The sequence below is a fragment of the Setaria viridis genome, chromosome 9 (genome assembly GCF_005286985.2).
Source record: "Setaria viridis chromosome 9, Setaria_viridis_v4.0, whole genome shotgun sequence".
NCBI lineage: Eukaryota > Viridiplantae > Streptophyta > Magnoliopsida > Poales > Poaceae > Setaria > Setaria viridis.
Window position 1 is genome coordinate 5,416,679 of NC_048271.2, and position 22,167 is coordinate 5,438,845.

The 22,167-nt window shown below is 47.0% G+C and overlaps 5 protein-coding genes across 7 annotated transcripts; 3 read left to right on the plus strand and 2 right to left on the minus strand.

Annotated features, from left to right (window-relative positions):
- The first annotated feature begins 327 nt into the window (after positions 1-327).
- Positions 328-4,474, plus strand: LOC117840750 (oligopeptide transporter 3). The gene is made up of 6 exons (XM_034721271.2): positions 328-1,035; positions 1,937-2,034; positions 2,150-2,725; positions 2,827-3,082; positions 3,175-3,357; positions 3,456-4,474. The coding sequence occupies exons 1-6, from the start codon at positions 511-513 to the stop codon at positions 4,068-4,070; spliced, it is 2,253 nt and encodes a 750-aa protein (XP_034577162.1). The 5' UTR covers positions 328-510; the 3' UTR covers positions 4,071-4,474.
- LOC117840749 (protein TORNADO 1) lies at positions 4,351-9,376 on the minus strand. Of its 3 annotated transcripts, none has more exons than XM_034721269.2 (4): positions 9,237-9,376; positions 7,793-9,138; positions 6,218-7,443; positions 4,351-6,080 (listed from the first exon to the last, which is right to left on the minus strand). In XM_034721269.2, exons 1-4 carry the CDS (start codon positions 9,284-9,286, stop codon positions 4,701-4,703), a joined length of 4,002 nt encoding a protein of 1,333 aa, XP_034577160.1. In that variant the 5' UTR covers positions 9,287-9,376; the 3' UTR covers positions 4,351-4,700. The 3 variants fall into 3 exon arrangements, with proteins under 3 accessions (XP_034577160.1, XP_034577161.1, XP_034577159.1); XM_034721270.2 differs by lacking the exon at positions 9,237-9,376 and having other exon boundaries at positions 7,793-9,002; positions 9,074-9,148; XM_034721268.2 differs by having other exon boundaries at positions 7,793-9,350.
- Positions 9,377-10,187: 811 nt separating this feature from the next.
- Positions 10,188-11,620, plus strand: LOC117840752 (glucan endo-1,3-beta-glucosidase 4-like). Its single transcript, XM_072291121.1, has 3 exons — positions 10,188-10,323; positions 10,984-11,241; positions 11,324-11,620. Exons 1-3 carry the CDS (start codon positions 10,197-10,199, stop codon positions 11,356-11,358), a joined length of 420 nt encoding a protein of 139 aa, XP_072147222.1. The 5' UTR covers positions 10,188-10,196; the 3' UTR covers positions 11,359-11,620.
- A 743-nt stretch (positions 11,621-12,363) lies between these two features.
- Positions 12,364-13,370, minus strand: LOC117840751 (uncharacterized). The gene is made up of 5 exons (XM_034721273.2): positions 13,210-13,370; positions 13,067-13,137; positions 12,883-12,963; positions 12,746-12,789; positions 12,364-12,593 (listed from the first exon to the last, which is right to left on the minus strand). The coding sequence occupies exons 1-5, from the start codon at positions 13,259-13,261 to the stop codon at positions 12,494-12,496; spliced, it is 348 nt and encodes a 115-aa protein (XP_034577164.1). The 5' UTR covers positions 13,262-13,370; the 3' UTR covers positions 12,364-12,493.
- Positions 13,371-19,561: 6,191 nt separating this feature from the next.
- LOC117835086 (uncharacterized) lies at positions 19,562-21,968 on the plus strand. The gene is made up of 4 exons (XM_034714444.2): positions 19,562-20,492; positions 20,590-20,691; positions 21,286-21,435; positions 21,533-21,968. Exons 1-4 carry the CDS (start codon positions 19,758-19,760, stop codon positions 21,713-21,715), a joined length of 1,170 nt encoding a protein of 389 aa, XP_034570335.1. The 5' UTR covers positions 19,562-19,757; the 3' UTR covers positions 21,716-21,968.
- The last annotated feature ends 199 nt before the right edge of the window (positions 21,969-22,167 follow it).

Sequence of the window (22,167 nt, forward strand, 5' to 3'; positions counted from 1 at the left end):
GTCAGCTTCGCACATTGCAACGAGGGGATTAAAAGGCGGCAGCAGCCGGGCCAACTTTTACTACTTTCCAAAGCACGAGCGCTCAATCTCGCCAATCGCCGGGTAAAGCGGTGAGGCGCGCGCGATTAGATTAGAATCATGTGCCCCTGCGCGCCGCGCGCGTGCCGGCGCGTGCCCCGCGGGTGCCCAGGTGGCCGCTCCCCGCGCCGCCCGATCCCGCCCGCGGACGGCCACGATGCGCGCGTGCGATCCTCCCAGCCCTCGCCACGTCTTACCCCGGAGTTCCACGGGAATGAAGTGAACCGGGCGCGTACGAGGAGGAAGAGGACGGAGAGCCGCCGAGTGCGATCGGAATATAAATAGAGGCGAGCAGGGGTCTGGCGCTACCATCCAAGACCCGAGAATCTCTAAAGGCTAGGCTCCCGTCCACGGCGGGCAGCGGCGAAGCATCGGCCGCGTTTGGGACTTGGGAGCTAGCGGAGCAGAGGGAGTGAGCGAGGGAGGTGGGTGATGGCGTCGCGGAAGTCGCCGGTGGCGGCGGAGGAGCGGGTGGGGAAGCAGGGGGAGGGGGAGGGGGAGGGGGGGTGGGAGCGGTGCCCGGTGGAGGAGGTGGCGCTGGTGGTGCCGGAGACGGACGACCCGTCGCTGCCGGTGATGACATTCCGGGCGTGGACGCTGGGGCTGGGCTCCTGCGTCGTCCTCATCTTCCTCAACACCTTCTTCACCTACCGCACGCAGCCGCTCACCATCTCGGGGATCCTCGCCCAGATCCTCGTGCTCCCCGCGGGGCGCTTCATGGCCGCCGTCCTGCCCGACCGCGAGGTCAGGCTCCTCGGGGGACGGCTCGGGAGCTTCAACCTCAACCCGGGGCCATTCAACGTCAAGGAGCACGTCATCATCACCATCTTCGCCAACTGCGGCGTCTCCTACGGCGGCGGCGACGCATACTCCATCGGCGCCATCACCGTCATGAAGGCCTACTACAAGCAGACGCTCAGCTTCGTCCTCGCCCTCCTCATCGTCCTCACGACCCAGGTACTTAGCTTGTTGCCTGGCACCTTAGCTCGCTAACTGCAGGTGAGCACTTCACTGAACTGTGGCCAAGATTAACACGCGCAGTTAAATTAATCATGCACAAGCAATCAATTTAAATTCTTCATTCTTTCTTCAGCCCCGTTGCTTTCGAAATCTAGTATAATATGGTTATCAAGTAAGCATCAAGCCTGATTCGCTACTTTCTTCTGTGTCGTTTCATCTTGACCCATCTCTGGCACGCGAATGTAACGTGCACAGTTAGTCAAGAACCGAATCAAAGGTGCGGCTGATAAGAACATGCCAAGATGCCCAAACCAATCAATATCCTGCGTGTGTTCTTGTTTGCGTAGGAGTTACTTACCTCACCACCAATCATGGCCCCAGGGAAGAAAGCGAAAAAGGGGGGTTTGAAAAATCCCATGCCTATGTCATCATGAGACCATGCATGCATGTACTAGGATGGCCTACAAATAGTTGGCAGGATTTTGTTTGTTTGTTTGTGCACATGCGTTTTCTTCGTACATTTCATAGTGGGCAACTTCAGAATCCATGTATGATTGCTGGTCCTAGTTGATAAAATATTTTTTTATGAAAAAATCTAGTTGAGAAAAAGGGCATTTTTCTATGGAGAAATCTAAGTTGAAAGGCATGTGTTTCCGTTAAATAAACACTTACATTTAAAAGCGAAAGCACAGATTCTTTTCTAGTTCTTTTGGGTTAACTAATGACCCAGTCCTCGATTAACTAATCCAAAAGAAAAGATATTGTGCTTCCCTTTTGTTTGTTTTGCATCCATGTGGTCATCTCTGGATAAACTAGAATGACAGGAGATGCTGATGCCGTAGTGACGTTTTGACTGGTGACATTCTAACAATCTGTACTTGGTGGCTGCACACTGCAGATACTGGGGTACGGCTGGGCCGGCATGCTGAGGAGGTACCTGGTCGACCCTGCCGAGATGTGGTGGCCTTCTAATCTTGCCCAGGTCTCACTCTTCAGGTAACTAATCACTCTGCTTACTACTACCTCGAATCCTCGATTAGCAGTAGCACCATGCCACCAGGTAGAGCTGACCCTGTGTAATGGTCTCTGCCTCACTGGGTGGACGATGCAGGGCGTTGCACGAGAAGGAGGACGGGGAGAAGTCCCGGGGCCCGTCGCGGATGCGCTTCTTCCTCATCGTCTTCTTCGCGAGCTTCGCCTACTACGCGCTGCCGGGGTACCTGCTACCGATCCTGACCTTCTTCTCGTGGGCGTGCTGGGTGTGGCCGCACAGCATCACGGCGCAGCAGGTCGGGTCCGGGTACCACGGCCTCGGCATCGGCGCCTTCACGCTCGACTGGGCGGGCATCTCGGCGTACCACGGGAGCCCGCTGGTGGCGCCGTGGGCGTCCATCGCCAACACGGCCGTCGGCTTTGTCATGTTCATCTACATCATCGTGCCGCTCTGCTACTGGCAGTTCAACACGTTCGACGCCCGAAGGTTCCCCATCTTCTCCAACCAGCTCTTCACGGCCGCCGGGCAGAAGTACGACACCACCAAGGTGCTCACCAAGGACTTCGACCTCAACGTGGCCGCCTACGACAGCTATGGCAAGCTGTACCTCAGCCCGCTCTTCGCCATCTCCATCGGCTCCGGCTTCCTGCGATTCACCTCCACCATCGTCCACGTCCTGCTCTTCCACGGCAGGTACGTACGTGCATCGATGACCTTGCTAATTAATCCTTGTTCTGGTCGGCGCTGATGCTCTTGGACTCATTCGTGAATTGTTGTTGTGTGCTCGTGGACAGTGACATGTGGAAGCAGAGCAGGTCGGCCATGAACGCGGTGAAGCTGGACGTGCACGCGAAGCTGATGCAGAGGTACAAGCAGGTGCCGCAGTGGTGGTTCCTCGTGCTGCTGCTAGGCAGCGTGGTTGTGTCGCTGCTCATGGCCTTCGTCTGGAAGGAGGAGGTGCAGCTGCCGTGGTGGGGGATGCTCTTCGCCTTCGCGCTCGCCTTCGTCGTCACGCTCCCCATCGGCGTCATCCAGGCCACCACCAACCAGGCACGCTGATCATTGTGCTTTGATCTATTGTGCCCTCAGCTCGTTGCCACCATCGTCCTCTCGTCTGAATGTGTGCTGTTTCATTCTTGCAGCAACCAGGGTACGACATCATCGCGCAGTTCATGATCGGCTACGCGCTGCCCGGCAAGCCTATCGCCAACCTGCTCTTCAAGATTTACGGCCGGATCAGCACCGTGCACGCGCTGTCGTTTCTCGCTGACCTCAAGCTCGGACACTACATGAAGATCCCCCCACGGTGCATGTACACGGCCCAGGTAGTGATCATCTTCAGCATACAGACATGCACATTTCGGCCAGTGCTATACGAGTGAAACGAACTGATCCTAAACATGCACGTGTGTCGCCGTCGCAGCTGGTCGGGACGGTGGTCGCCGGGGTGGTGAACCTGGCGGTGGCGTGGTGGATGCTGGACAACATCGAGAACATCTGCGACGTGGAGGCGCTGCACCCGGACAGCCCGTGGACGTGCCCCAAGTACCGTGTCACGTTCGACGCGTCGGTGATCTGGGGCCTGATCGGGCCGGGGCGTCTCTTCGGCCGGCACGGGCTGTACCGCAACCTGGTGTGGCTGTTCGTCGTCGGCGCCGTGCTCCCGGTGCCGGTGTGGCTGCTGAGCCGGGCGTTCCCGGAGAAGAAGTGGATCGCGCTCATCAACATCCCCGTCATCTCGTACGGGTTCGCCGGGATGCCGCCGGCCACGCCCACCAACATCGCCACCTGGCTCGTGACGGGCACCATCTTCAACTACTTCGTGTTCCGGTACCGCAAGGGGTGGTGGCAGAAGTACAACTACGTGCTCTCGGCGGCGCTCGACGCCGGGACGGCATTCATGGGGGTGCTCATCTTCTTCGCGCTCCAGAACGCGCACCACGAGCTCAAGTGGTGGGGGACGGAGGTGGATCATTGCCCGCTCGCCTCCTGCCCCACCGCGCCGGGCATCGTCGTCAAGGGCTGCCCGGTGTTCTGAATGTTCAGAGAGCTGACCATGGTAACCGGTGCATGTAAGGGCGTGGCGTAACGCAACACCTGCTTTGAGAAACCTTGGATTCAGCCGAGCATCGATTGACCGATGCAGTGTCTGTCACTCGTGAATGTAACACGTACTTTCTTCATCACAAAGGTGCACTTATGGCAGTGGTGGATTGAGGGGGAGGAAAACAGGAGCAAAAAGTCCACACAACAGCGCTCGGTGTTCTGAGGTTTAGTACACCCTAATTTTGAGTCATAATGCAAAAAGGCGGCTCGGATTTCATGTAACCAATAATTTATTCAAAGGACTTTCTTAAGAGAAAATTGTACTTGATTGTTGGCGGCTGGGTCATATTCTGAGACTGATCCGCTGATGGTTATACATGCACTATTTGATCTAAATGGGCTTATCTGTGTGCTAAATACATGGTTGATCTAAATACATTGGCTCGATATAATCATGCAGAAATAACTAGCATTTAAAAGAAATTGAAGCTAGCAAAAGCTTCATCTATCTCTGGGTCACCAGACTGATTCCTAGCCCACTGGCCACTGAGACACTGAGTAGTTTGTGGTTAGCACAACATATTTGTTCTAGCACATGGATCTTATCGGCTCTGGATGTGGCTCAAAGTGGCAGCTCGAAGATCTCATCTTCCCTTGCGGCGATGTGCTTCCTGCAGATCCATGCAATGTGGCCATCATCTCTGTACCGAACCCTCCACAGGCCAAATCTCTGCGCTATGTCCATCCCTGTCAAAACCCCTTGCCCTTTCAAGAAATCCACAAGCCACTGTCTGGCTGCCTTCATATCCTCTCCCATGTCGCTCGCGCCACCTTGGTTGCTGTTGTTCCTCCCTCTTCCATACAGTGCTGCAGCACCTAAAGCCCCCACTGACGCGGCGGATGCAGCCGCTCCATACATGGCTGAGGAGTCTAGCAGGTGCACCACTTCCCTGCTCAGGTCAGGTATCATCTCCCCCATCCCGACAATGAAATGGGCACCGATCTTCAGAGCAAAGGTCAGCAGCTTCATGAACTTGCTCATGTAAGGCAGCAAGGATTTCACCGTCTGGTTGTCCACTTGAATCAGGTCACAGCCGAGTTGGTCTTCTACTACATGCATCTCTCTTCGGAACTCACACAGCATGTGCACCCGTAGGGACCGCATCCCAGGCAGTATTCTTGTGACCAGCTGTTTGGACCGGTTGTCCAGGCTTACAAGATAGAACATCTGAGGTACTTTCCTTTCCTCCAACTGGATGTTATAATTCATCACGTAGTCCATTTTCCTGTGGAGTTCAGTCACAAGGTGATACTCGTAATACCTCAAGCTTGCTATTTCCTCCTTGAGGTCCCTTATTCCTTGTTCCACTCTCTTCAGTCTTTGGAGAACCATCTCAACACCTCTTGCAATGCCTAATATGGAAGGATCAACCACATCTGTTTCAGGGATGATCTCGGGTTGCTGCTGATTGTCTGGGGTGACAGCAAGTTCAGTTGCGAGGTGCTGTAGATCATAGTACCTACGGTGAAGAACTTCGTGGAAGTCATCATCTGACAGCATATCTCTGGCATGGTCTGATCCTGATTGTAAAATGATCCTTTTATTGCTCTCGATTGCACTCCATGTATGCTCATATTCATATATGCTTTCTGCTGGCAATGACAAAAGAATTTGCTTTATTCTTTTCAGAGGCAGCTGCTGTGTTTGGAGGAACCTATGTGGTATGAGATACTTTACACAGTCCGGTCTGATAATGCTTTCCTCAAACATCAAACTGGAAGACAAGTTTAGTATGGTAGGGATTATCAACTTGTGGAATATCCTGACCATGTCAGTAACACTTTTGCTGGAGCATGCAAGCACATCTATGGATGAGTCTTTCTTTCCCAGCTCTACTCTTAAATGGACACCATTGATCACTGTATAAATAAGGTTTTTCTCCAAAGTGTAGAGTGCACCCTGTTGTTGTCCCAGGCACATGATTTTGTTGTGCAGACGAACCTGGAAAAAAGGTATTCTTTCAGAAAATCAAAAACATATATAGAAACTAATTCTGGTGTTGTCAGTACATATCTCCAAATCGCACGCATACCACTTCTGGCAGCTATACAAGTAGTTAGAGAAACAGAATGTTTTACCTGAAGCCTTGGAAAGAAATCACTTGTCAAAAACATGTGTGTATCTTTGCATTTAAGACGCCTTCCAACATATCTGCATTCTGGAATAGTTAAGTGCCACTGTTGAGTCCCTTCTTTGCTTTCCTCAAGAATAGCTGGCACTAGAAGTAATGTGTTTGGGTTCCCAGGATCCTGTTCATAACACAATTCTAGTTTCAACAGCAAATTTATGACATCACTGCCCTGGAAGGATGCACCAGCTCTCCAGTTTGATCCTTGAAGTTGGTTCCGCAGCTTCTCTTGTAGAATCCTCTCCAGCTCTTGTCTGTGGACAAAGCCATTTCTTTCTGTCTTGACTGATTTCAGTGTAGCTAGTTGGCTGAGGACATCTCGACAGAACCAGTCACAATCCATGATCAGTGCTCCAAGCTCCTCCAAAAATATGATTTCACCCAAGTTATGCAGTGATTTTGCAACAGCACGTCTTCTTGTGTCCACTTTCTCCACATTATCACGCCTTGATCTCAGTCTTAGTGCTGGAACATTAAGTTGACATAGTTCACGGAACTCAGACCATCTGATTATAGCTTTATTGTTCTTCAACCTCCAGTCATGCAAAATTCTAACAAAGTCATTGCATACTTCATAAACTTGAGGTACTCGCTGGAGAATTGTCTTAGTTGTCATCCGGAGGTGATTAGTGAGTCTAGTAACGGAAACCAATGATCTTGCATCCACAGCAAAAACAGTGGGGTAAATCTCAGCATATGGAAGGAAGTCTTCTCGGAGCCTTTGTACAAGTGCAGCAATTGGCTCTAACCCTTCTGGTAGATGAGCTACCTTATCATAGTGGGTGAGAACTATAGTTACACTGGGAAGAAACAATTGTGAAACTCTCTTAGCATTTGAAACCAAAAACTTCAGCCAATATATCAGTTCCCATTCAATCTGATCTATGGTTTTGGGATATCGATTAGCAGGCTTAGCGACCAAGCTAGATACAATCATGAAAAAACATGGACCACCATGCACCAGAAACATAAAATCCTGCAAGGCAAAACTCTCCTTGTGTCCATCAAGATTACACATTGTCAACTTTGTGTTTCCATCAAAGAAAGCATTAATCTTATTCGCGCTGGTGTACGCCGTTTGCTCAACTGGAGTCTTCGAAGTACTTGGCACATCCAGGCAGGGCGACTTTAATGGGTTCATGCACTCGTTTATGGAGTTGTGTAGCGTGCTCTTACCTGCATGGACACACAAATTGGATTAACAGTTGCAATGAGAAATTGAAATATCAGTTTTATTTTCCCTTTCCTTTCCTTTTCTTCTTTCGCATGTGTGATATTCTATACCATCAACAAAATCTATGTATTCATTAAGCAGGCTAGTATTGCAGTGAATTTAATCAAGATTCCAGGGAAAATAAAATTTAGACTACGTAAATAGCAATTCCCCAAGTTAAAAGAAAAAAAATGATAAACAGCATGTGCTAATGATTTAGCTGCTTAATTTCTGCTTATAGGCAATAAAGAGGAGGGTATTAATAGAAATGCTGATCGTTTCAAAAAAAAATAATATAAATGCTGATGGTACCTGCTGATTCCTGGCCACATAGAAAAACACGGCAACAAGTAGGAGCACTTAATGGTAAATCGAGAAAATCATTTGGCAGAACAACACTTCCATTCTGACAGAGCTTCTCATAAATTTGTTCTGTTTTACCAGAAATATGCAAAGGTGTTTCATGCAGGTCAATTTCTTCAATCCAAGGATTAACCTCTAAAATGCCAATAATCGTCTGCAAGATTACCTCCCCCTCAACTCCCTTGCAACCTCTCAAAGACAAACTTCGAAGAGTAGCATTCCTCTCTAAACTAGTAAAGATTTTGACAACATCAGTTGGCTTCAGGCTTGCATCATTGCATATTGCCAGCTGAATTAGGCTCTGGTTTGTCTCCAGCATCTGCAAGATTGCAGTTACACCATGCCTGCCTATCTTTGCTCCCTCTCCTCCAAAACTCAAAACCTTCAATGTGGTATTGGCTTGTTTCTGAAGTGGAGAAAAGGTGCTAAGAGGGCATAGCAAATGCTCCAATCCTACTCCACCAAATCTATTTCCATCCAAACTCAAGTTCTCTACATAGTTGTTCTTGAAGAGTCCCGCAGCTACATACACCACCGCTTTGTTCCCAAGGGAACATTTGCTAAGCTTGATGGTTTTTAGGCTCTTGTTCCGTTCAAGAACTCCTCTAAGCTCTTTGGTCCATTTGGACCTTAGTGGGACACTTGACATGTCCAGTGTTGTCACTGTGGTATTCCATGCCAGAGCACAAGCAACCCGATGCAGGCCTGAGGAGTTAATGTTGTTGTAGATCCTAATGCTCCCAGTCTCAGGCAGAAATTCAACAATTTTACAGCTATCCAAGCCACCTTTAGTGCCACGACTGTGTCCCCATATGTGAACCTCCACTCTGCGGTTGCGTGCCAGGACAGCAGAGATAAGCGGAGCCACTGTAATGGAGCTGTTGTCAAGTATGATCAACTTCTTCAGCATATAATTCACCTCAATCATCTTGGAGAGCTCCTCTGCCCCCTTGGAACCTATGGAGTCCTCCCATACTTGGAACTCCTCCACACTTCTGTTGTTTGCCAATGCTGAAGCGAGCAATGTGGCTCCAGTGGACCCAATTCTACACTCAGAGAAAACAACTGCCTTGATGGTGTTGTTCTTTTGAAGCATTTCTGAGAGTGGAACAAGAGCAAGTGCTGATTTTGTGCTGAAAACATTCTTCTGGAATTCCACCTGCTTCACAATCGAGTCAAGGCCTAAAAATGAACAGAGAAGTTGCAAATCCTCAATCTGCCATTCAATACCATGGAATAGGAGGTCCGTCAAATTTCTGTACTTCTCTTCGTTCTCCACAAGGTGACGAAGAAACCTGTTCAGGAAATTGACACCATTATTGTCCATGCAGACATGAACTCTTAGTGATCTCTCACTTTCCATGGAGAAGCCTGATGTCAAGTTTGCTGGAACCTGGTAGAACGCAATGCTCTCCACGTTGTTGTAGGCCTGCAAATCAACATCTCCAATATCTCTGGTATACTCCCCCTTAGATGTTGATGTTATAGTGATCATCCTGTCACCCATGCTTCGGAGGGGATGGTGGAGGGTAGATGAATAAGGGAGAGAAAGCAAATGCAAGAGGTCCCCTTTACCATGCAAGGAGAATTCAGATGTATATTGCTATGGAACAATATGGCTTTTGCAGTCAGATGTCGCATATTGCAAACACTGAACGTGGTGTGGAAAGACAGCAGATGGAGAGGCATCAGATTCCTGCCTTGTCAAAGGGAGCATCATAAACAAAGCAAGAACCTTTAACTTGCTTTGCTGACCTGGAGAGATATAACTGGTGAATGAAATAAAGTTCAATTATACAGGAATCTGAATACAAATAACATGAGAAAGGAATAACATCAGCTCAAAAGCAGCCCCAGAATGATTTAATTTATTTCATAAAATAATACACCAGGATCTCAAAGTTGTCTATTGTCCTCCTTTAAATGCTCTGATATTATGCACTCTGTGTGTAGTCCCATACAACCTAGGCACAGCATCAGTACATTCATTGTTCAAACAAAAAAAATGCTACCTAATCTTTTGTTTTCATTAGGATCAGACCATAAACAAAAAGAACTTCAATTGAATTTACATCATTAGTACAAGTGATGATGTAAACCCTTTTCCCAGTGTACTTTTGTATTGCTTATGCCAGCATCACATGCTTCATTCAAAGGAAAGAGAGATTCTCTTATTTGTCGGTGAAGTAAGGAATACCAACCTTTAATTTTTAGACAGCAAAGGGACTGTTGTTTTTCACTCTTATTATACACGATCACAACTTGTCATACCTACTTGTAGAGTTGTCTGGTTCCAAATACAATGTCATACAAGAACTTGAGTGGTAGCACCTAGGAGTTGAAAGAAGGCAGAATGCATACTTCCTTACCACCAAATGCAGGCAGAATGAAGAGTTGGAATCTAAAGAAGCAGGCCGCAACTAGGATGACACTACTCCTTTATTTGATCCTCCACTTCCTTGCAGTGATGGCTCAGCAAGGTAAGAGGATATCTGCTAGATACTGATTCCAGAAGGTTTGTGTGCTCGTCTTCCCTTGTACTCTCTGATTGCTCAGTGTTCTTCCCATTGCAAACTTTGAAATTGACTTAAAGTTTAAGATCCCATCAGCAAGATCTTGGACAGTAAAAGTCTGGAAAATGTGATAGGTTAAAATCTGAGCAACCCTACTGATAAATGTTAAAACAAAGTAATGATCGATAAACAAGAAACATGTTTCTTGATAGGATGTGTGCAAATTACATAGATGTGTCAATGACAAAAGAGAGAGATTACTTTAAAATGCTTCGAGATCAAGATCCACTACACAAAGTATCATATAATGATTTTTCCATCACAGTATTAACTAGTTATATTCATTGTTCCAGAATAGACCGTCAGAACCTCTGCCCCTGGTATGAAAAAAGACTATCTCATTCCTATCCATAATAATGGGTTGCTAACAAGACATACCCAAATGTAACTTTGTTACCCAAATGCTGATACATCACAAATATATTAACGATATTTTATCATATTCTCAAGTACATGCAAAGAACATATGAATATGGAAAGGATACAATAACTGAAATTTGAATGCATGGCTCCCAGAAAAATAATCACAACCATTTAAGAAATCATTGTGTGTTTTCATCCAATTAGATGATCGAAATTGGGACAAGCAATGGTGCATAGCAGATGAGCAAACACCAGATGATGTCTTACAGCAAGCTCTTAACTGGGCATGCGGTCCCGGTGGTGCAGACTGCACCATGATTGAGCCAAACAAATCTTGCTATCTTCCCAATACTGTCAGAGACCATGCATCATATGCCTTCAACAACTACTGGAGAAAGTTCAAGAAACATGGTGGTACTTGCTACTTCAATGCAGCTGCAATCGTCACCGACTTAGATCCAAGTATACTTCTAACCTGGACTCTGAAAGTCTGAACCATTCCAAGTTATTAATCTTACACCATTCACTTAATGCCATCTTGCAGGTCACAATTCCTGTCATTTTGAGCCAGCAACCTAGTATGAAGGAAATGCTTCATGTATTCCTATGAAGAGCGAAGTTACCTTCAATGCTAGCTTTCTCCTCATGTTGTTACTTGGAGTTTTGGAAACATGGATGTCTACAGAAGGCAATAGCTGACATGTTGCTCCATACTCCAGATGTTTCAGTTCTTTCATGTGAATTTTAATCAGAACATATTTTCATTTTTCACCACGTATCTGGTTTTATGTTAATGTGAATGGCTGGAAGAGTTTCCAATAATATGTAGAAGTGCAGACCAGATATACTTCCTCTGATCCCTTATATAAGTCCTATTAGGACATCGACATACTCTTCAATATGTCACTTTGACTAGCAATATCTATATAAATATAGCACCACAAATAGAACAAAGTAGATATTATGAAAGTATTTTTCATGATCAATCTTAAACATCAATCTACATACTTTTTTATAAATTGATGGTCGAAGTTAAAAACGTTAGACTTAGGGCAAACCAAGAAGTGACTTATATTTGGGATCAATAAATATTTCTGTACAGTATTGAGTTGGGGCCTGAGACACAAGAAGAAAATATTAACATGACACCTTTCTCCAGAACAGGAGCGGATCCAGAATCAGACTGCAGGGGTTGCTGAGCCTCTTGTAGTTAAGCTAACTTCATATTTTATAGATGAACTTGAGAACTAGAAGATTAAATTTACATACATGGGCTGAGGGGGTGCTGCAGAACCCCCTGCAGATCGCTCCTGCTCCTGAATATGGTCAAACCATTGCTATAAAGTTAATCTGCAAAGTTGAAGTCCAGAGTGGTTTAAACATGTTTTCCCAAACAAAAGTGAGCTCACATCATGGGTGGAAGCAAGAAGACAAGCAGTAATGATGCCAAAGCTGGAAAAGCGAACCCAAGCTTTGAACAAACACAGTCATGAAATCAGCTTGAGTTAATGAGACAGGAGGCGTAGTTTCCTTGGCACGACCAATCAAACAAAGATCACAAGCAGCATATCGTGCTTAGGAAGATACAGGAAAGGATGGACTGTATTATATTTAACCAAAGGTGCATACAGTACAAGTACAAGCCCATAACCTATTAAAGTACCAGATGCAAAGCTTTGAGAATTTTTGTTTTATTGGCTAAAGCACAATTTTGTCAGAAGAGAAGGCTGGCCCAAGCGGCGATGAATGCAAAGCCACCCAGTGGTGCTGGTGAAGAAAACTTCCTGTCTTCGAGATAAGCCACAGTGTAACACCTAAATGAGAATGATCCATCATCCGTCAATAATGATTTTAGAATTGACAATTCCAATAAAACGAAAGATAAATCTGGAAAACATTCCTTTCCCTATTTGTGTTGGTTTTTCCAGACGATTTACATTTCGATTAGAGAGGAGCATATGCTTACGTTCCAGAGAAGAACACGATTCCAGCCGTGAGAAGCCCTCCGAACTGCAAGACAAGAATCGCACAGTGCGTGTGAACTACTAGCGCTAGAGTAACACCAAAGCGTAAAGGGAACAGCACTAGTACAGGAATACTGACAATGTTGGGGCGTTTCGTGATGGGAGCCCCGAGCAGCGCGGCGGTGTGGACGAGATGGTACAGGGACGCGGTGTGCCAAACCTACCAAAATCATCCCCCACAAATTGCGCGAAGCAGATCGATAAATCTGGACGAACACGTTGGAAGTAGCAGAGGAATGCGGATGTGGGAGAACGTCACCTACCTCCTTGTACGCGGGGTTCTTGGGGCGGAACATGTGCGCGCCGTAGGTGCCGAGTCCAAGAGCAGCAACCCCTGCTCAACTCAACCGCTCATCCCGGTGGTCCGGTCAAGGAAACAGGAAGGGGAAGGGAGCAGATGGGTTACCGGAGACGGCGGCCACCTTGTGCCACAGCATCGGATCCATCGGCGCCACCATCCTCCTCTTGTTTGGTTGGTCTCCTCCGTGGCTTGCTTCTGCGAATCTGCTCTCTCTCCTTCGGTCCCTTCTTCCTCGTCGCGCTGGTCGGCGGCAGTCCAGTACTGCAGTCCTTTTGCGGGGGTCAGATATTGACCAAGACCTGGGCCGATTAAGAAGCACGGCCCAGTAAAACCTAGCCCACCAAACCTATCCGCGCAGCTGAGATGCCAACCGGCCCACCAGGCACACGCGCTCGCGCTCGCTACCGCCGTGCCGCGCCCGCCGCCGTCTCAATTCAAAATCATCTCTTCATATGGCCTGGAAAAAGAAAAGGGAAAGAAAAAAAAAGGAAAAACTGAGAGAAACACCCAGAATGAAAGAATTCGCATGTTCGATGTCAAATATTGAGAGGTCTACGACTTGGGTGTGCCTGTGAATTGAGACCTACTCCCTCCGTTCCAAATTATAGGACATTTTAACTTTTCTAAATTCATAGATATAAAAGCCAAAATAACCTATAATGTGGAACAAATGAAGTATATTATGAAATCTCTCTACTTGAGACCGAGTAATTTTAGGGAAACAATTATAACAGCCCGCAAACCCACATGTAAGTTTATGCGGATCCTCAAGCTAGTCCATTTTCATCTATAGCGATCCTAATCTGGTGCTAACATATGGTGAATGTGTGCCTAACTAAATCTCAATAGGTTCGTTATCGAACTGACCTCATTGACATTGGAGTGCTCTTCCTGAACAAGGAAAGAATCCTATTTCAACTTTTGAATTGGCTACAGTAGGGTAGAACTTCAACATTATTAATTTACTGATGGGATGTTTGTTGTTACTTGATGTCTGCCGAGTTTTCCTTGAGACTACAAAGTTATTTGTTTCCCTAAACTAAAATATGCATGTTCAATTTGTCTAAACTTATAATTCAATTTAGTTGTGAAGTTAATAATTTCTTTTCATGTAAGTTCAGTTTTACCTAAAAAGTTATTTGTTTCCTTAAAATAGGAGGGTGACGATACGTGTGAATGAGGTTACAAATAATGAACTAAGTAGTCTAGCGTTTTTCATATAAAGGTTACGGTGCTCTATAATATTCGCTCAAAATTTCCTTAGAACCCGTGGCCCATGGATTCATGACCTTCCACCTTCAAATATCTAAAATTATTACCAGTTAACCAATTTGCTGGCACGTCTCATGTGGTTTTGGCTAAGTTGCATGGAACCATTTTAGGGCTATGGGCCTGTTGAATTAAACATAGAACTATTGCTTTTAATTGTTTCTACTCTACCCTGGGAGTTCTTACATTACTAATATGATTTCTTTATTTTGGAATGTGATTGGATCTGAGTTCATTCCACCCACATAACATATATTCTATTAATATGAGGGTTATTTCATAAGGTTCATTTTCTTGCCTAAGGAATGTATTCATGTATTGTTCTTTTATTCCCTCAACAACAATCTCTGTTTCTTGGCCACTTTATCCGCTAACACATGTTGTCCAAGCAGGCTTTGGTAGACCTAAAATACTGTTGTCTTGCCAGATTGCTATTTTTGCAAGTTACAAGATTGATCCCTTGGCACAAAGGTAGATAGCACCTTAGTGTATATAGTCCTTCTAATATGTTATGTTCCATTTTGTATTCTATTGTCATTCAGCGTTGATAATCCTTTTGGTGATTATATATCTATTGTTCTTCTGTTTCTTAATTGCAGAGCTACTAAGGTATCGTATCAAGTATCATAGGCGGCCATAGGTGTGGCCAACTGAAAGGTTGGAATGAGAAGCGAGTGATTAATTTGTTGAGGATAAAAAGGTGTGCTGTAACTCCTTTCATACTTTGGTAGTGTACTAATTTTGTTTAAATTGGTTTTCCTGCGTGATATCTCCTTCCACAAATGTGAATGACATGATTGATCTGATCATTCAATAAGTAGTTTACCTGAACTCTGAACTTCAATCTTACTCACTTCGTTGAGACAAAATAAGATGAATCTTGAGTGGTTAATGGAATCAGTATTTTCAAATGAGCTACTGGCAGGGCTTTGTTTCATCCTCACTATCACCATGTAGGAAAATCCCTTTCTCCCAAATTGCGTCATCTAGAAAGATACCTCTAATTCGCAGCCTTGGTGGGTACATATTCTCAACCATTCGAGCTAAGGGATCACCACATAACATCAATGTTTTTATGCATTAGTCTTCTCTTACTATTTGCACTCCGACCTCTACTTTTCCTTTTCCTTTTTAAATACGCTGCCACATCTTTTGTCCATGGATTGCTGTTCTAAAATGCAGAGTTATGAAGAAATTCAGTTTCAGTTGTAAGGTGCTGATAAAGAAAAGCTGATTTGGTAACTCCATTTTCAGACACTACTTTACAATGAGGCAAGACACCTACAGATGCTCGAGGTTCTACACAACCTGCTGAACCAAGGTACGTTGCCACTCATAAGTCATAATGAATAGATAAACTTTTTCCATGACTTGCCTGATTTAGTTTATACATCAGCTTTTTCCATGACTTGCCTGATTTAGTTTATACATGGCTGATGTATTAATGTGGTCCTCTTTATAAAAACCGCGTAGAGGTTTAAGAACAAGCCTCAGGGTTTTTGAAAATAAAGTGTGCCTTATTAGAGTTAAATTTGTGTTCTTTTATGATGTCATCAAAGAGCTAATGAGAGCACCACTGCTTCTGCTTTGTTGTTTAGGCTGACAGGAATGCTCAAGGTTATATATCCTACTACATATAACAAGGTTTTATGGACATAATGCATCTTTACAGTATCTATGTATTACAGCGCCCCCATCAGAAGGCAGGAAGCACTTTTGCTGCTGTAATTCAACTGGTTCTGGGCCATTTCTTCATTTCCTCTAACATCTGAAGGATGCCACATATCAATAGCTCTAACCATGCTCCTATTAGCTTATGCAACCACCTTAAATCAGGGACCGGCAATATGCTGCCACCTCTGTTTTGTTTTTTCGAAACATTGTTGATCTTTGGTCTCGTAGACAACAATTACCTTGCCTACATGAGATGTTACTGTTTTGTACTACATTTTGTGTATGTGCGATGCTATAGTCAATTGTGCCTTGCAAATTGACACATAGTCTTTCAAATCTGAATAATTAGTTTCGCAGCCAAATTTATGGTTACCAACTACGATTCATACCTTCTGCGTTATTCATAGATTTGCTTGGACCTTTAAAAAGCTACGCTCAAATACAACCATTAAGGCATACTATCTACACTAATGCTGACAGCACGGACCATACACGCCTCTCTACAACCATTAAGGCATACTATCTACACTAATGCTGACAACACGAACCATACATGCCTCTCTGCAGGCGCGGCGTTGGCACGCCAACCATCCTAGTTATATATGTTGGACACTAAAGACTCGTACATGGAAATGAGGTATCGGTCTAAATGTTAATTCTTTATCTTTTTCTTGAGTGCCTTAGCACCTTTCGATTAAGAAGAAAGTAGTTTACAGACATAATCTCGATGAAGCCAAACAGAGCTTGACCAGCACGAGAGCACAAAGGACCAAATAAAGTGTTAGAAAGAGAAATACTGAAGAAACACACAACAACAACCACATGACTCGAGGCAACAAAGAGGAAGCACACTCGAACCTACAAACCTAGACATAGCGACTCTCCTGAATCTGCCAAAAGATACAACCTCGACAAGGGTGCTAAAGGTCTCGAACTGCAATGGTGGCAAAGCATCCACACAAACATCAGGCTCACGGCGGCAAAGCATCCACTCGAGCACAACCACGGTGGCAAAGCATCGACCCAACCAACACGGCCACGACGGCAAAGCATCCGCCCAAAGCAACCAACGACGGCGACAAAGCATCCGCCCAGAGCAACCAACGACAGCGGCAAAGCATCCGCCAGACGACGATGACCTAAGCAACCCAGGCGAGGTGGACGAATCGAAACGAAGGCAAGCGTAGAAGAAGACACTCCCAAGGAGAACAGACGACCACCACGAGGACCGTGACCGGTCGGAGACGACTGGGGGTGGCGTTCAGCAACGATCCCTGCAGTGACAGCAGCAAGAACCCGTTGAGCTTCCAAGACGACGCCTCAAGGGAGGGAGTGACGCCACTAGCACCGTCATCGTCCGACCAACACAGTCAAGGCTTTCACCCGGAAGCTCGCCGTAGGGAGGGAAAAGGGGAAAGAATGATGCCTTCGAGAAGGGAAGCGGCGCCCGGGGCGTTGTCGTCATTGACCCGCAACCAAGCACAAGGCTTTCGCCTACACCCGTTCCCTCCCTAAAAATCACCGCCGCCACCAGAAATCACCGCCACCACCAAGAGCACGGGGATCGCCAGGCGCGAAGGAGCTGGAGAATGCCGCCACATAGTCAGTTGCCCGGTCCCCCCGTCGGCGGAAGATGGCGCAGCCACTAGAGAGGTTGGGGGGGGGGGGGCGCAGGCGGCCACCCGGACAGTCACGCGGCGGCGGTGCATGCCTGATAGACCAGACAGCCGGGGAGGGACGCGGCCACCCTCGCCGCCCGCCCACCGGCCGATGGCAGCGGAAGGGGCGGCAAGAGGAGGGACGCAGGTCCAGCCACCGGAGGGGGGGGGCAGCCTCCTAGCCGCGATCTCCTGTCCTTCGGACGACGGAAGGGGGAGAACGTAGTGGTCATCATCGGGGAAGGGATCCCCACGCCAGGGATGTGTAGATCCGGGCTTAGGGGAGGTGGATCTGCCAGCAGCGGCCGGCGGCGCCTAGGGTTTGTAGAGGGGGAGTGGAGAGGGAGAGAGGAGGAGCGAAGGGGAGGGAGAGAGCGTGCTGCGGGGTCGGCTTCGGCGCCGCCGCAGGCCGCCACAAGAGTCAAGCGAGTGGGCGAGCTAAGCAAGAGAGCGGGGTGCGAGAGCTTCCAATTTTAATTTTTTATCGTTTGCTTCATTTCATCCTTCCTCATTTTTTTCCACCTTCTCAGCTTCGTTACATTCTTCCATGTTTTCCATCCATACGCATCAGTTTTCATGTACTTTTTATATCCGCGCTGGTGTTAACTAAATTAGATCTTGGGTTAGGAGATACGGTGGGTTATGATCTACTACAGAGTGGAGTCTAAATGAGGTAATCCAGAGAAATGTATGGGGCGATGACATGCTTGGCGGTGTCACGGTAGGCGTCAAGGTAAAGCTGATTGTGATAGAGTCACCACCTATTCATTGACTCTCAAAAGGCTAGTTGCAGCCTTGTAGGAGGTCTTGTATCCTCCATGACAGTCATTGTACTCCTTCCGTCTTATAGAGAATGCAACTCCCGCTTCCCGATAAATCAACTAATTTTAAATTTGATCAAATTTATACAAAATAGTACTAACATTTATCATACAAAATAAATATCAATAAATTAATCATGCAATATATTTTCATACTAGAGATGTGAATGTTAGTATTTTTTTTATGTAAATTTGATCAAACTTAAAACTGTTTGACTCCTCAAGAAGTGAGAGTTGCATTCTTTTTTAGATGGAGGAAGTAGATGGTAGAGGAGGGTAGAGTTGCATTCTTTTTTAGACGGAGGAAGTAGATGGTAGAGGAGGGTAGAGTTGCATTCTTTTTTAGATGGAGGAAGTAGATGGTAGAGGAGGGTAGTGCTGGGATGGAAGCCATGGAAGGATAATCGTGAGTCATTTAAAAGGTGGAGAGGGGGTAATTCAGGACGAAAGCCTCGTAGAATGACGGTGGAGCCGTGGAGGTAGGGAGAAAAACCATCCATGCCCATGCAAAACCGCCGGGTCACAACAAAGTTTGGCTATCTGGGCGGACACCGCCGGGTCACCTACCTGGCCCTTGTTTACTTCCCACAAAACTCCCAACTTTAACACTATGCAAAAAGAAGATTCCCCATCACATCAAACTTGCGGTACATGTATGGAGTACTAAATGTAGACGAAATCAAAAACTAATTGCACAGTTTTGTTGTACTTTGCGAGACGAATCTTTTGAGCCTAATTAGTCAATATTTGGACAATAATTCACAAATACAAACGAAACGCTACAGTGTCGTATTTATAGCAAAATGACAATTTGGCACCTCCCAACTTCCCAAGTAAACAAGGACCTGGTGGAAGAGGAGCCAGAGAACGACGAGGAATTCGCGTCGTGTTTGGCGCTAGATCTCCGGTTCGAAACTTTGAAACCCCCTTTGCCCTTGGGCCCCACTTCGGCCCGCTCGGCGTGCAGCAAAAGGCGCCGCTGACACGACTGGCAGGGCGTTCGCCTTGCGAAACAAAAGGCGTCGTCAGCGAACACCGAGGCGAAAACGCGACGGGATCGCGCAGGCCCTTCATCCTACCGCATCGCCACATCGGCAGGCCACGGAAGGGGGGAGGAGACCATTTGAATTTCGAACGCCGCCGGCCACTCCGCTCCCCATCATTCCCCACGACCCCTCCCATCCTCCGCCTGCCCCTCCTCCACTCCGGTCTCCACCGTCCGCCGGCAGAGATGAAGAAGGCGTCCGCGGCCTCGCGCTACGCGGCCTACGACTCCCCGTCCCCGTCCCCGTCCCCGCGCCGCGCGGCGCCCTCAGCCCCCGCCGCGGCCGCGACCCCGGGAGGAGCGCACGGCAGCAGCAGCAGCCGCAGCCGCGCGCTGGTGGTGGCTGGGAGATCCGGCCGCGACCTGCTGGGCGGCAGGCCGCAGCCCCAGCACCAGGGCAACCTGGGCTCCGTGCTCCGGCGGCTCATCTCCATGGACAAGAAGCCGCCTTCCGCCAAGGGCCACCTCCCGGTGCCTCCTGCCGCCGCCGCCGCAGCGGCGGCGAAGAACAACGGCGGCGGGAAGCTGCCGGGGCTGTCGCGGAAGCTATTCCAGAAGGGGCCGTCCGCCGACGCGGCAGCGGCCAATAAGACGAAGGCCCTGACGGACGTCAAGAACGGCGGCAACAACGCCAACACGCGGACGCTCGCCATGGTGCTGCGCAGCGAGCGGGAGCTCCTGGCGCAGAGCAAGGCGCAGGAGGACGAGATCGCCGCGCTCCGCCTGCAGCTCGAGAACAAGGACCGGGAGGTGGAGCGGCTCAAGGACCTGTGCCTGCGCCAGCGGGAGGAGATCAGGACGCTCAAGGACGCCGTCCTGTTCCCGGACGCAGAGCGGGAGCCGGAGCCGGACCGCCGCCTCCGGGATGAGATCTCCACGCTCACCGGTCAGATCCAGTGCCTTGCGCAGGAGCTCGCCCAGGCACGTTCCATTCCATGATCTCACCGTGTGTTCTTCACTTTTGCACCTAGGCAGTCGATTTCTAATGCTCTGCCGCCTGCTGTTTCACTCTCTGCAGGTTAAGGCCGAGAAGCACTCGGCAAGGTCCTGCTTTGAAGATGATGGATACTGCTCTTCCCCTAGGACGCCGGGGTTTAACGAGGAGACCGCTTTCTCTCTGGTGGGTTCGATTGCTCCACTATTTGTTTGTTCTTACAATGGCATATTGTTTGTTCCTGATTACAAAATTACAACTTTTGAGTTGTATCCCGTGCGGTTTGAATAACCACTAGCAATATGCCTGGTTACCAATTAATCTGTGAATAAGGTGGGGAATCAGTGTATTGCTTTCATGATAGTATTCTCAACCTGCATTTTGCGTTTCCTGAGGAATGCAGGTATTTGTGTTGCTGCAGAGATTATTTTTCTTCTATATAATTGTTTACTTCTTTTGTGTTTATTTCTTTATGTATTATGAAGTACTGCACAAACAAACCAGAAACTGGCTACCTCACACATTATCTATCCGCCGTGTAGTAAGAAATATATGCCATTGATGATATGATAGACAGACTGCATACATTAGTAATTTGAGAAAAACATAGGTTCATACTCTTATGTAGTTCTATCATTGATGCAGAACAATATTTTGCACGCTCTTCTCTTGCACTACAAAATATACACTGATTGTGTTCCACGTTGACAAGTGCCTAGTTGTCAGCACAAACAGGCTTTATCTCACTTTTCTTATGATCTATTCTCTCTGCTAACACAGGAGTGCAGCATTGGGGAAGCTGAGACACCAAACTATGGTAGCCCAGATGAAATGTTCAGCAAAGATCTTAACCCTTGCCTGACCCCCTGCATTGCCAAGAGCAAATCCGATGTATCTGCACAAATCCAGTCTTCTTCCCATTCCACAAAGGTGAATTTCTTCTCCTATCATTTTTTTGTTGACCTCAAGCGAAAGCAAAGAAATCCGAAATAACATTTTTTTGCTATGTCTATCTTGTGCTTGCCAGGAGTGCCAGGAATCCAGTGGTTCTCTTCGCAGCAGCAGCAAGGCAAAAACAGACCGCTCTTACAATTCTTTTGGAAGGCCAATGTCGAAGAGCTCTGATCATCACAAGCCTACCTCAGGCACCAGCAACAAACGACGAGTATACAAATCCGATCAAGACAAGATCTATCAGAACCTGTTTTGAGTTCATCATCATCATGAACGTGCCACTGAAGGCAGCCTCTGCTATGTGAATTATTTATAAGTATGTGGGACTTGTATGGTCCGTCGATACTGGTTTCAAACTGCAAAATAACAGTGTTCATGATCTTTAGCAGTGAATGCAATCTTGGTTTTTGCTTTGTTGAGTTATGTTCTTGCTTGCCCGGCTATTTGCAATGCCAGTTTGACTCTGTTATGTCATGGATAAATGAATGTGCAAATTCTATTTTTTTTAAGATGATGCACAAAGTCATGTGGATTGCGACCTATGGCAATGCGATAATAATATAGCATTTGCATCATGTTGTTCGGAGCGTAACAGATGGGTGGATTGCTTTTGCCGATAGATGCAGGTGACAAGTGATTTGCAAAGTGCAATTTGGTTCTAGCTTGTGAAATTGTTGAAACTGGTGTAATAAGCCTCTTCTTTGATAA